Source organism: Chrysemys picta, chromosome 7 (assembly GCF_011386835.1).
Source record: "Chrysemys picta bellii isolate R12L10 chromosome 7, ASM1138683v2, whole genome shotgun sequence".
NCBI lineage: Eukaryota > Metazoa > Chordata > Testudines > Emydidae > Chrysemys > Chrysemys picta.
Genome location: NC_088797.1, coordinates 114,667,928 through 114,680,775, shown reverse-complemented (window position 1 = coordinate 114,680,775; position 12,848 = coordinate 114,667,928). Strand labels below are relative to the sequence as shown.

The following is a 12,848-nucleotide window of genomic DNA, read 5'->3' as shown; positions in this document are numbered from 1 at the left end:
GGTCATTTTAAACCTGCGAAAATAAACCCACCACTGCATCTGAGCATGTTTAAAAACACACAAACAAAAACAGATCAAGTCCCCTACGATGACCACGTTGATTCATCCCACCAGCACCAGGTGCCGGCAAATACCCGAGTAAATAGAGAAACCTTATAATGAGCCTTGGGCTTTACTGGACCAAGAGAGGGAGAGAATTCCAGAGCCTGGAACCACCTTGCAGGACTCAGTTCTAATATAGCAAACTGAACTTTTAGTCAAAACTTAGTATTTATTGTGTAAGCGCAGCATAAGGAGCCATTCTAATTTTGTTGCAGACAGCAGTTTCATTATGACATTTACGAACAGTATAAATAATTTGATGACATTTCCTAATGCTACTGAAAAGCTGTTTGCAATGACGAGGAAAACTTTAATAATCTGAGTTATGGCATAACAAAGTGGCACTGATATTACCAGAGAGTTGCCATGCGAATGAATGAATGCAGTTTATGATACCTGGGAGCTAGAAAAGGTGTTTATAGAAAGAGGCTGCAGGAATCTAGCCTCTCACACTCCATTCATTTTTGGATTAATAGTAAATGTTTTCATTACAAGTACGGAAATGATTTGCTAACCATTAATGATTAATTATGTGTAGGAACTTTGTAGCACAAGATTTCATCTATCAAAAGGACCCTACTGAAATGTTTGAAAATATATTGGGGTTTGCATATTTTATTTTTACAATGTTAACCTCAGACTGTCCTTTTGGGGGAAATATTGTGGCTTAATTTTACAAGTCTGGTCCCAATAGCAGAAAAGACAGTGAAAACTTAGAAAGGTTCTAGTATTTGGGAATGTGTTTTGTAGCCATAGAACCCTGACTGAGAGTTCTTACGAAGAAACAGGGAGCAGGAAGAAGAGGTGGTTAATAAGAATTACAGGCCACGTGGTTAAGCTGCAATAAAAGATGAAGCCAGAACTTGCGGGGGCAGAGGGGTGTTTTCTCCATTAAAAAATCTTTATTCTGGATAGTGCCATGAGATATAGAATAACAGTCCTTTTAAATGGGATATTTATAAAAGAAAATGTTAAATTATAGACCCAAGAAAACAGACATTCACCCAGTTCAAGTTCCAGCTTCATCTCCCTTGTTTATCAGGGACCATATCCTTTATCATACTACATAGCACACAGACATCTAGTGGCTGAATGATATATGATAAACAAATATTTAATCACTGATAGCTTGAAAATTGTTCACCTAAGGCAGTTGCAAGAGTCTGGTCATAGGTCGAGATAGAAATCTGGAATACTACAAGTCCCCGAAATAAACTATTAACATTTAAAATAAAAATAAATTTAGTTAAATTGGTGCAACCTTCTTGTGTGGACATTTTTAACTCAGTTACAGAGTAGCTGAAATCAATTTAGCTTTATTAGTGTTAGCATCTCTCAAAATGAGTTAAGAACATCGACACAAGTGATTTGCACAGATTTAACTCAATCTATTTTGAAACGGATTTGATTATAACAGTGCAATTTCTGAGTTTCCAGAAACATCAAAAAGTTATTTTGTTAAGGGATTTGGAAGCCAGAGTTCCTCACATGAAGCTTTTAATATCTACAAACTTCATTAACTCTACTGCAGTTGAACGTTTATTTCTTATTGTAATTTCCACATTTTGTTCTGCACTGTTTCAAAATCTGGGTAAAACTCAGAAAGCCAAATGCTCATGGAATGTGAACTTTTTTTTATAAAAGAGAATCTACATCGGGGTGAGCACACTTTTTGGCCTGAGTATCAGCTCCTCAGGCATGTGGTATATTGAAAACTGTAAAAATTATAAGCTCTCACTTTAAATTCTGGTCCTGCTTCCAGGCTAGGGGGCTCTATAGGGAAGTGTGAAGAAGTCAGAAGAAGAACCAACTTACAATAAAGTGGGATGAGTTGTGTTTCTCTGCTTTAGGGAGCAGCCTGTTTTGGTTCTCTCTGTTTTTGGTTTTTGTGTGTTCTGAATTCTAAGAAATGAAGTAGTGTTAAATTGCAAGCTTCCAGCAAGGCAACTGTATGTTTTCATCTAATGTCTTTGCATGTATGCTGTGAACATGACAAGAGGAGACTATTTCGCCTATGCACTGAAGCCAAATTTTTAATATTCATATTTATATCTTTAAAGGCATAATGCATATAAAAAGCAACTTCTCTTTACTTTGTATTTTATCCTGAAGGGTATCTAGCTTGAGAGCCTCAGCTGACTGCAACAGTGGCAGAATGACATGCAGGTCAGTTATCAAATAAAACCAACACCTTAATCTCCACCTGGAAAGCAATACGCAGCCAATGCATATCGCAGAGCACTAGTGTTTTGCGTCCCCTGAGAGATAAACCACTGGATAAGTGATGCACCAGTCTGCACAAGCATCAGTTTTAGACTTGACTTAAGGTGCAGTCCAGTGCAGTTGTTTAATATTTAGGCAACAAAGGTACAGATGACAATTGCAAAGTCCACATCTGAAAGAAACCCTCACAATCTCCTGACCAGATAAAGATGAAATAAGGGAGACGTGGTCACTGATGTACCTGGATCCTGACCCACTGATGGCTTTGGAGTTCAGGCAGCACCAAGCCCTCTGCCAAGGCAGCGGAGGGATCAGTACATAAGAGAGATGTGTCCATGGCAGCTAAACCCACTGAGATGAGCAGCCACATTCTGCATAAGTTGGAGCCCCTGCACTGTTTTCATGTTCAGTCCCAAACACAGCAAGTTCCAACAATTTGATCAGAAAGCGACTGACATATGGATCACTACAGCCAGATCTTCATCTGGGAGTTAGAGGAAGATTTACCTAGCAAGCTGCACACAGGAGAAGGTTTTTTCCACTACTAATACCTCATCATCTAGGCTCAATGGTGAGTTGAACATGGCCCTGAGGCTTTGACTTCTTTGACAAATGGCAGGATGGACAGCGAAGACATGGTCATAGCTAGATAGTCCCCTTTTTACCAGCATCACCTCAGTTTGAGCCACCTGTTCTTCTAGGCATTCTGATCTCTTGTAGGCATTCTGATATCCTTGTGATGGCACTAACTGCATCCGTGGATAGTGAAATACACAACTTGGTACAATTGGTATATAACTGTCAGTGGAACTTGTGGCCTTTGTCCACCTCTTCAAGTGGTCTCACGTGGATGTTGACAATGGAGACAGGATGGATCCCTAGTAGAATTCCGAAGGTGAGGACTTTTTGAAAGGAAAAGGGTCTCTCATTCTCTGGGACCTGTTGGAGAGGATTGACCGGAGCCATTTCAGTGCTGGGCCATCTACTCCAGCTGTATCATGTGGATGGGTCAGTAGCATCATGTGGATGGGTCAGTAGCACCTTATGGAGCTGAAAGCAGCAGAGGTTACTAGTATTACTCTTCCTACTAAAAGCTTCATTATTTGTAGTATTTGGTTGCAGAACAGCTAGTCACCACAGGTATAGCCACAGGATATACGCAGTATCAGAATCGCTGCTCACTGTCTTTCAAACTGCACCCAACGAAAGCTACATAGAAAAAGAATGTGGCTCTAAGAGGAAACGACAAAGGCTAAGAAGTTCAGAATTAGCCATCCTCTTGTACCTGAGTTCTCCTTAACTCCCTGATTGAGTATTGTGCTTGCCTTTAAGAAAAGCCCTATGGAAATATAAAAGGATTCTATAGGAACTATTCTAATAGTCTACAGAATGTAATAGAAAATAATATCCTTTCTACTGGCTTTTTTAACCATCCTATAGAATTTGACAATGGTAGTTTTCTAGAGAATAGTTTTCTATTAAACTATATAGAATGGTTCAAACCATAAATAAATAAATAAAATGCTAGAGAAAAAGCTATAATGGTCCATTATATTCTATAGGACTCTCCATAAAGATAGATTTTAGAGGACTCATAACTGTGTCATTCTCATTCTTTGCCATCTGTCAATCTTCTAGTGTTCCATAAATGAAACACTAGATAGATGTCTATCATTTCACTATGATGGGATTCCATTTATCTTGATCTCTGAAGTCTTTAAGAATTTCCCCCTAGATAATTAGTTCAAGGTAGTAAGCTTGTAAATGCCATAAGAAAAAATGATTGATAATTTTACACTCATAAGTAACAGAAATTATGCTAATGCTAGGTATAAATTATTTTAACCAAATGCACAGATTGTTTCCTCCTTTATTAGATTCAATTTCTTCTTGTTTTCTCCTTTCATCTCATTTTTTTTATACGTAAGGTACCAGTGGCAGATTTTCTGCTTCACATATCAGGGAAATCACTCATTTCAACAGCAAAGTAGCATGCCATAACAAGGCATTCAATCTCAGCAGGAGGTTCCCCACAACCTCAAATTTAGACAACAGATAAGCTGAAGTTTTTGCAAGTGCATAAAGGCTTCTAAATAAGAATGTCACCAGACAAACGGAAGCAGTCGCTCAGCTGGTGGGGCGTGCTGCTAACCAGCACAATATACTGCAATCAGAACAGGTTTAGGAGCATCATGGAACGTGCCTCACGTCACCAGCTTACAAAGATGTAAAGAAGCAACTTAAAAACATAAACAAACATGGCATTTTTATTAGGTACTGACAGAATCCCAAGATTTCCATCAGATCACTAGCATGGAATTGTTTATGCTCATACTGTGGTCCTTTTGGAAATATGCTTCATAAAGAAAGCTTAGGGCATGGGAACAGCACGCTCTTCCAGAACCTGATCTGTGAGGACCCCTGCCTGCAAAGCCTAGTACTGACATCATGGAGGATGAACAACTAGGAACTTACACTGATTTGGAACCCTTAGGACTGTCGTAGCACAAAGAACTGGGGATGGGTTGTTGTGACATATTCCCTCTAAATGAAACCTTGCTTAACATCTAAACCCCTACTATGGTGGTGGGTCCCAGTGTTTGAACCTCAAAGTCAGCTGGACCCACCATGATTCTGCAGGGGCAGCCATACATATCAAATGCCTGCTACCCATACTCACACCCACTTCTGAATTAATAAAACGATCAATTCTGCTCCCTATTTCATTTTTGCATTTCCAAAATTTTAGTTACATTATTAAGAAGCGTATACAGGATTGTATTTATGTAGTAAACTACTGTATTTTCCTTAACATTTATCTATTATTACAGACCACTGGGTACAATACAAAGAATTACAATCTGCTATCGTACTATATTAAAACAATTGTTAAAACAGTTAGCTTTTGTTTAAAGAGACACTATCCAGGAATATACCTATCAGATTTTTCTATTTAACAGGTTCTTACCATATTACAGAGTGAGCATCACAACGCCTATAATATGGTATGTCATTTCTATAGATTTTATTAAATTGACTAAAATCCCTATATACTCACCTATATACTAGACCATGCGTGTCTATCAAATGTTAATATTTTTTAAAAAATGGACAGGTGTGCTGGTTTTGTTGCAGATTAATGTGCTTTGTCTGAGTGTTAAATAAAAGGTAACCAAATATCTTAGGGCTGGTCTACACTGGGGCAGGGGGGGGGGTCGATCTAAGATACAGAACTTCAGCTACGCGATAGCGTAGCTGAAGTCGAAGTATCTTCGATCGAATTACCTGGGGTCCACCTGGCGTGGGATCGATGGCCGTGGCTCCCCCGTCGACTGCGCTACCGCCGCTCGCTCTGGTGGAGTTCCGGAGTTGACGGTAAGCACGTTCGGGGATCGATATATTGCGTCTTAACAAGAAGCGATATATCGATCCCGGATAAATCGATTGCTACCCGCTGATACGGCGGGTAGTGAAGACGTACCCTTAGTATCTATCTGTCCTCTATTTTGCTGCATACATAATTGGCGTGTTAATTTTTCCATTATCAAAACCTCCCATATTTTTTGAGCCATTCCTCTATGGTTGGGCTATTTTTCTCTTTTTCAATGAGAGGCTACCAATAGCCAAGTGGCTACTAGCAAGGATTAATTCTTTTTCTGATATGTGACCATTTCAGCTAGGGAGCCCTAAGAGGATTACCAAAGGATCATTTGATAAATATCCAACAATTTGTGGTATTTGGTTATGGACTGCCTCTCAGCACTCTCTAATGCCTGGACATGTCCACCATACATGCATAAAAGCTGCTCTTTCACCACAATTTCTCCCACATTTATCCCCATTCAATTGCTATATATCTTTTAACCTGACTGGTGTGAAGTACCATCAAAACAGGATCTTAAAGACATTTTCTTTTATTATGCTAAATATGAGTCAACAGTGTGATGCTGTTGCAAAAAAAGCAAACATGATTCTGGGATGTATTAACAGGTGTGTTGTGAGCAAGGCACGAGAAGTCATTCTTCCACTCTATACTGTGCTGGTTAGGCCTCAACGGGAGTATTGTGTCCAGTTCTGGGCACCACATTTCAAGAAAGATGTGGAGAAATTGGAGAGGGTCCACAGAAGAGCAACAAGAATTATTAAAGGTCTTGAGAACGTGACCTATGAAGGAAGGCTGAAAAAATTGGGTTTGTTTATTTTGGAAAAGAGAAGACTGAGAGGGGATATGATAGCAGTTTTCAGGTATCTAAAAGAGTGTCATAAGGAGGAGGGAGAAAACTTGTTCACCTTAGCCTCTAAGAATAGAACAAGAAGCAATGGGCTTAAACTGCAGCAAGGGAGGTTTAGGTTAGACATTAGGAAAAAGTTCCTAACTGTCAGGGTGGTTAAACATTGGAATAAACTGCCTAGGGAGGTTGTGGAATCTCCATCTCTGGAGATATTTAAAAGTAGGTTAGATAAATGTCTATCAGGGATGGTCTAGACAGTATTTGGTCCTGCCATGAGGGCAGGGGACTGGACTCAATGACCTCTTGAGGTCCCTTCCAGTCCTAGAATCTATGAATCTATGCTAGAGACTGAGGTTGCTGATACTCTTTTCCAGCTCAAACCCCATTCCTCTGCGGCAATTTGTCCTGGTCCTTTACCTAGAGTGTCATATTTGGATATTTTTTGTTAGGAGAGTTGTTTGCAAAGATTCATATACATTAGTGATAATTTTTTGTTTCCTAATTGACACGATGTGATAATGTCTATTAAAGTTAACTTGTTTTATACAAAAAACTATCTAAAAAGTTGAGATATATAATGCCTGACTTGAAATACTAGTACCAGGGGAGAGGAGGCCAGTTAAAGTTAGTTTTCAGTTAGAAAAGTTCCTACACTGAACAGCTAGCTAACCAGGTGTATTCCATGGAGGGCCGGCTCTAGGTTTTTTTGCCACCCCAAGCAAAAAAAAATTTGGCTGCCCCCACCCCAGCCCTGGGCTCCCCCCCACACATCATTCTGCTGCCCCAGCCCTGAGCTCCCCCACCCACCTGCACCCCCTGCCTCCCCAGCTCTGGGCCTCCCCCCATCTGCAACCCCTGCCACCCCAGCCCTGGGCTCTACCCCCCACCCCATGCTGCCCCAGCTCTGGGCTCCCCTCTTTCCCCCCACCAGTGTCCCTCACCCACACACACCCTGCCTCCCCAGCCCTGGGCTCTGCCCCCTCCACCTGCACCCCCTGTCACCCCAGACCTGGGTCACTGGTAGCTTGCTCCCAGGATGGGTCATTCAGCAGGAATTTTGGATGTGCACAGAACACCGACAGGATTGGTTCCCATATGGTTACAGAACTGCAGTAAAGTGGAACAATTTTCAGCTTGTGTGATTGGAGGATATCTGGATGCATATTATAAGACTGTGCTCCATAAATGAGGAAAAGTTGAGGTGCCTTTATTATTCTTTTGTTCCACTCTTTGTTTCTATGGGGAATTTGCCAATGCAACATCACTGTCTTCCTTTTAAACAAATAAAACTAAAAAAAAAAAAAAAAAAAAAAAAAAAAAGGCAATGGCTGTTGAAAATAGCAATTCCAGTCCTAAAAACCACTGGGAAGCATTTCTTGCTCAATTTTATCCTACTTTTTCTATAACAAGTTACAGAGGATCAGTATATTTGATTTGGGAGAAATGAAGTAACAGCTGCCCAAATTGAGCTTGAGCACTCCTGAATTTTGAGGTGTTCAAATCTGGAAGGCAGATGCTAGATTCCCTTTCTGAATATTAGCTATATCTGGAAAGGAAAAGTCAATTTCTGCTTCCATGGCTTAAAAGTGGAAATCCTCCTATGTGCCTGGTACTGTATCTAAAGCTGCCCAGGCCCAGCAGAGCCTCCCCTCCCTTACTTTTCTTTTGAAATTCTAGTGGGATCCACGTACCTCCCTTGCTAGGCTTCTGATAGAGAGGTGCACTGTCCATTTAGTCCACCCAATTCCTTCTTTGGGGGCTACAAGGTGAGGTCACACCAGTATCCCTAATCCAGTCTGGGGATGTCTTCTGAATGGGATATCTGGGGCAAAGCCTTTTACTCCTTGGGCATACTTGTTCCCCATTCACAGTGACACCCACTCTAGCAGTGAGCTCTCCATTCACAGCAAGCTGCAGCATGAGGTTTCAGCTACCATACTCCCTCCCCCTCCCTTTCCTGTTGATAGCAGCCAAGGGAATGCTGGGAAATGTAGTTCTTTCCCTGCTCCAGGGCTGGCTCTATAGGCAGGGAGCTAACCAAGGAACTACAGCTCCCAGGGCCCCCTGTTGGTTCTCAGCTCCCAGGCTGGATCCCTGCTGGCTGCCGCCCCTGCAAATGGGCTGCCCCAAGCACCTGCTTGCTTTGCTGGTGCCTAGAGCCGCCCCTGATTCCATGTGTATTCAATCTTTGAAGCTCTCTGGGTCATGATTTGGTTTAAGATCTGGATTATTTGCAAGAGTGTCATTGGTGAGGAAAAAGAACTTAACCCTAGTTCAATCACAAACACATAGAGTAGCTTTTGCTAAAGGAGGTATATCAATTTCTGGATGGCATGATTTTTATTAATCTATGTTAGCCTAGCAATGTTTACACTGCCCCAATTTTCTTATTCAATAAGGGCCCAGTGTTTGGCTGGGTTAAAAAGCCCCATTCCACTTTGAACCGGCCGGCTTGACAGAATATTTGGAACAATTAGTCCAACCTGTTTAATAGGTTTGTACAAAGTATCTGCACTCACTCTTGATCTTTTCTGATTCCATATGAATTTTAACAATGTCCTCTGTATTCCTGCTATGGTTTTATCTGGAATAAACACAGAAAGATTTTTAAACAATTATTATTATTAGCATTGCCTTAGAGCTGAGAGGCCCCATTATGAGAGGTTCTGTACAAACATATAATGAGAGACCAGCCTTGGCCTGAAAAATTTACCATCTAAATAGATTTCGTGGATTTTAAAACCTGAAGGGATCATTATGATCCTCTTGTGCGACTTCCTTCATAACGCAGGCCATAGAATTTGACCCAGTAGCTTCTGCATGAAACCCATATCTGGCTGAGCTAGAGAATACACCTCTACCCCGATATAACGCGACCCAATATAACACGAATTCGGATATAATACGGTAAAGCAGTGCTCCGGGGGCGGGAGGGGCTGCGCACTCCGGTGGATCAAAGCAAGTTCGATATAACACGGTTTCACCTATAACGCGGTAAGATTTTTTGGCTCCCGAGGGCAGTGTATATCGAGGTAGAGGTGTATTTCTAGAAAGACATCCTATCTTATTCAAAGGCTTCAGGTGATGGAATTAAATTGTTCCAAAAAACGACAGATATAAAAAGACAAAATAGATTAAAAAGTGGGAGCAGAAGCCCAGAGAGTTCAAATGATCACACAGCAGGTCAATGAAGTTGCCAGGAACAGAACCTCGGTCGCCCCGAACTCCCAAGTCCAGTGCTCAATCCTCTAGACCATAGGGTCGCACAGTAAAGTAAGTACAAAGTGCAATTCAAAATTCTTTAGACTCATTTTAACTATCTAGAGAATTTTCCTGGAAGCAAATCTTGGTGGTCTGCATATTTCACATTGTCAGTGATGTTTGCACAACAGGAAATGCAGGATTGTAGATAATGTTTTCACCCCTCAGCTCACAGAGAGCTGTTTGGGAAGCAACACAGCTGGCAAAAACTGTATTGAGGCAGACAGTATTATTTGGTTACAATGAAGTAAAGTATTGCTGGGATACTACCTCACCTTAAATACAAGATTGAAAGCAAAATGTCAGAGCTTACAAAAGCGTCACAACAACCTGGCACAATCTACAGCCTGGAGGGTTTTAGTGCAGATACAAAAATGCTTTGAAAGGAAAAAAGGAAAATCAAAAAGAAACAGAAATACAAAAATTAAAAACACATTTAAAACATTTCAATATATAAATGAAAAGAACATATTCAGCATAAAAAATAAATACTTCCTGCTCTGAGTGCAATCAACGAGAGTGTTGCTATTAACTTCAATGAAAATAGGGTAAGGTACTTTATTTTAAACATCAGCAGGTTTCCCACCTTATTTCTTGAAGCGGGCAATACCTTTCCCTTCCATGGAGACTGCCCCAGCTAATGACCATTCCAAATCTAGGTTTTCTGTTAACTTTTCATAGTAATCAATCATCCAGAATGCTGCTGTGCAATCTCACTGATAGCATTTAGAGCACAGTAATAGTGTGTTAAAGGCAAAGATATCTGTACAGTTGAAGTAAACGTCTACAAATAAAATTTGTCTCACCAGAACCAATACCTTTTACGGTTTATTATAACTACTCTGCTTCGGATCATTTTTATGACTCAACCCAGGAGACACATCTGTAATCTTTCATCAAGTATTCTCGAGATCTTTTCAGTTTTACATTGTCATTACCAGAAAGAACTCTGGATTTGTACAACCTCAATTATTTGCTATGGGTGATAACCCTGTGCAGATAGCTAACTTAATAAAAGTTTAAGTGGACCACTGGGTTTGCGTTGGCACGCTGCTCAGAGGTGAATTTCACCCTCTCTGAGATCTTGTCTTCTTGAAGGAACACAGAATTCAGCCCAGTGATACCTTGGAGGCTGATGAAAAAGAACAATCATGCTCCTCCTTTGCCATCTCCCACTCACACCTATTGTCATACTGTACCCTATGCCTGGCACCTTTTCTGCACACCAAGCAACCTCCTTTTCCTCCTGAAAACTCCTTCCTCAAACTTGCTTCCTTCTGGTGTCCCTGCACTAATGATCTCCAATCAGGCATTACCTTTGCCCACATCTTCATAAAAAACAAGCAACCTCCTCTTTCCTCCCAGAAAATAGAAAGCACAAAGAAACTGAATCCAGATTCTGTGTAAAACTATCCTCTCCTAAGTGCAGTTTCCTGATGTTCATTCTCCTCATTCCATCTCTCATCATATCATCCAAATGGCTTAGATTACAAGCTTTTCAGGACAAATACCTTGGTTTTTTCCATATCTATAAAGTGCCATGCAAATCTGGGCTGCTAGATAAATATATACAGTGTTACTGTAGCCATGTTGGTCCAAAGATATTAGAGACACAAGATGAGTGAGGTAATATATTTTATTGGACCAACTTCTGTCGGTGAGACAAGCTTTTGAGCTACACAGAGCTCTTCCTGATCTGAGGCATTACATATTAAGCAAGAGATTAGATATAGAAAATACATCTAATGTGAACAAACAGGAAACTACTCTGGATGTATTGTTTACTATCTTTGGTTGATTAGTCACTTACTCAGCTTTTACCATGATTGTTGGATTCACACAAAAACTCTTGTCATTCACTAAACAGGATGACCCCAATGAGTTTGGTTTCTTTAAATGTGCATTATATTGGGAAGCATTTTACCTTTCACAATTTTTAGGAATACCAAAGATGCTCTTGGATCCAGACAAAAGCAAAAAGATTATAGGAGGAAGGTAGAACAGGCTAGTATGGAAAAGTCTGACCGTGAAAAGCAATAAATAAATAAGCAGATGGTCACATGGTAATGAGTGTTATCAGAAAAGCCCTTGACATTCTACAAGGCTAAAAGTCCTACATTTGCTCACAGATGGGGAAATAAGAGAATGTCAGCAGTTGCAGAACAACCAGGATGTTGTCAAATTTCAACATTCATTGGCAGAGCCAACAGTGAGTCTTTAGACTAGGATTAGTGGGTTAGTATCTAAGTGACATCTCATAGCAAAAACAAGAACTAACCTATATTATCTTTATTGCCTGTTTATGATAATGAAAATATTTCAGCAAATGGATTTTTTGGTAACAAGTGGTATTAATAGCTCTAGATCCCAGAAGAAAAGGGACTACATTTGAAAGTATGATGCAATGGCAGAAGACAGCAGACCCTTAAGACACATGGAAGAATACTCCATGAAATTGTTGCAACTCCAAGCAGTTGTATATTACAAACCAAGGGCTTGTCTTCACTACCACGCTAAATTGGCACTGCTGCGATTGATGCAGTGGCCTCAATTTAGCATGTTGGATTGAGACACGCTATGTTGACGGGAGCAAGTTCTCCAGTTGATGTAATTAATCCACCTCAGCGGAAGCTATGCTGGCAGGAGAGCATCTCCTGCTGACATAGCGCAGTGTAGACACCACATTAAGTCAATGTAAGTTATGTCGCTCAGGGGGGTGGCTTTTTCATACTCCTGAGCAACGTAGCTTACAATCGACTTAAATGGTAGTGTAGACAAGGCCCAAGACATGCCTATGTAGTTCTTGTATTGCGCCATCACTGTAATATCCAAGTGCCTTAGCTATATTAGGCACCAAGTTTTGAATCAGGCAAAAGTTATCAACTAAACATCAAGTACTCAGATGAAAGTTACATCTCTACAGTTGGGAGATGCAAAGGACTTGATAAGACTAAAAACATAAGGGGAACTGAGCTGAGTAAGTGGGAGAGCTATTAAAAAGAACTATTTCTTGAACGTAACAGTTCCATG

General features: G+C 40.6%; 1 protein-coding gene across 2 annotated transcripts in view; it reads right to left on the bottom strand.

Moving 5' to 3' along the window:
* HSPA12A (heat shock protein family A (Hsp70) member 12A) overlaps positions 1 to 12,848 on the bottom strand; it is an 81,023-nt gene that overhangs the window by 58,356 nt on the left and 9,819 nt on the right. Inside the window, exon 1 of one of the 2 annotated variants that reach the window (XM_065552393.1) lies at positions 9,077 to 9,136. The exons of the other annotated variant lie outside the window; for it this stretch is intronic. Within the exon in view, the coding sequence (XP_065408465.1) occupies positions 9,077 to 9,098 (22 nt within the window). The 5' untranslated portion in view covers positions 9,099 to 9,136. Of the gene's footprint in view, positions 1 to 9,076; positions 9,137 to 12,848 lie in introns of those variants that run through there. 2 annotated transcript variants of the gene reach the window in all.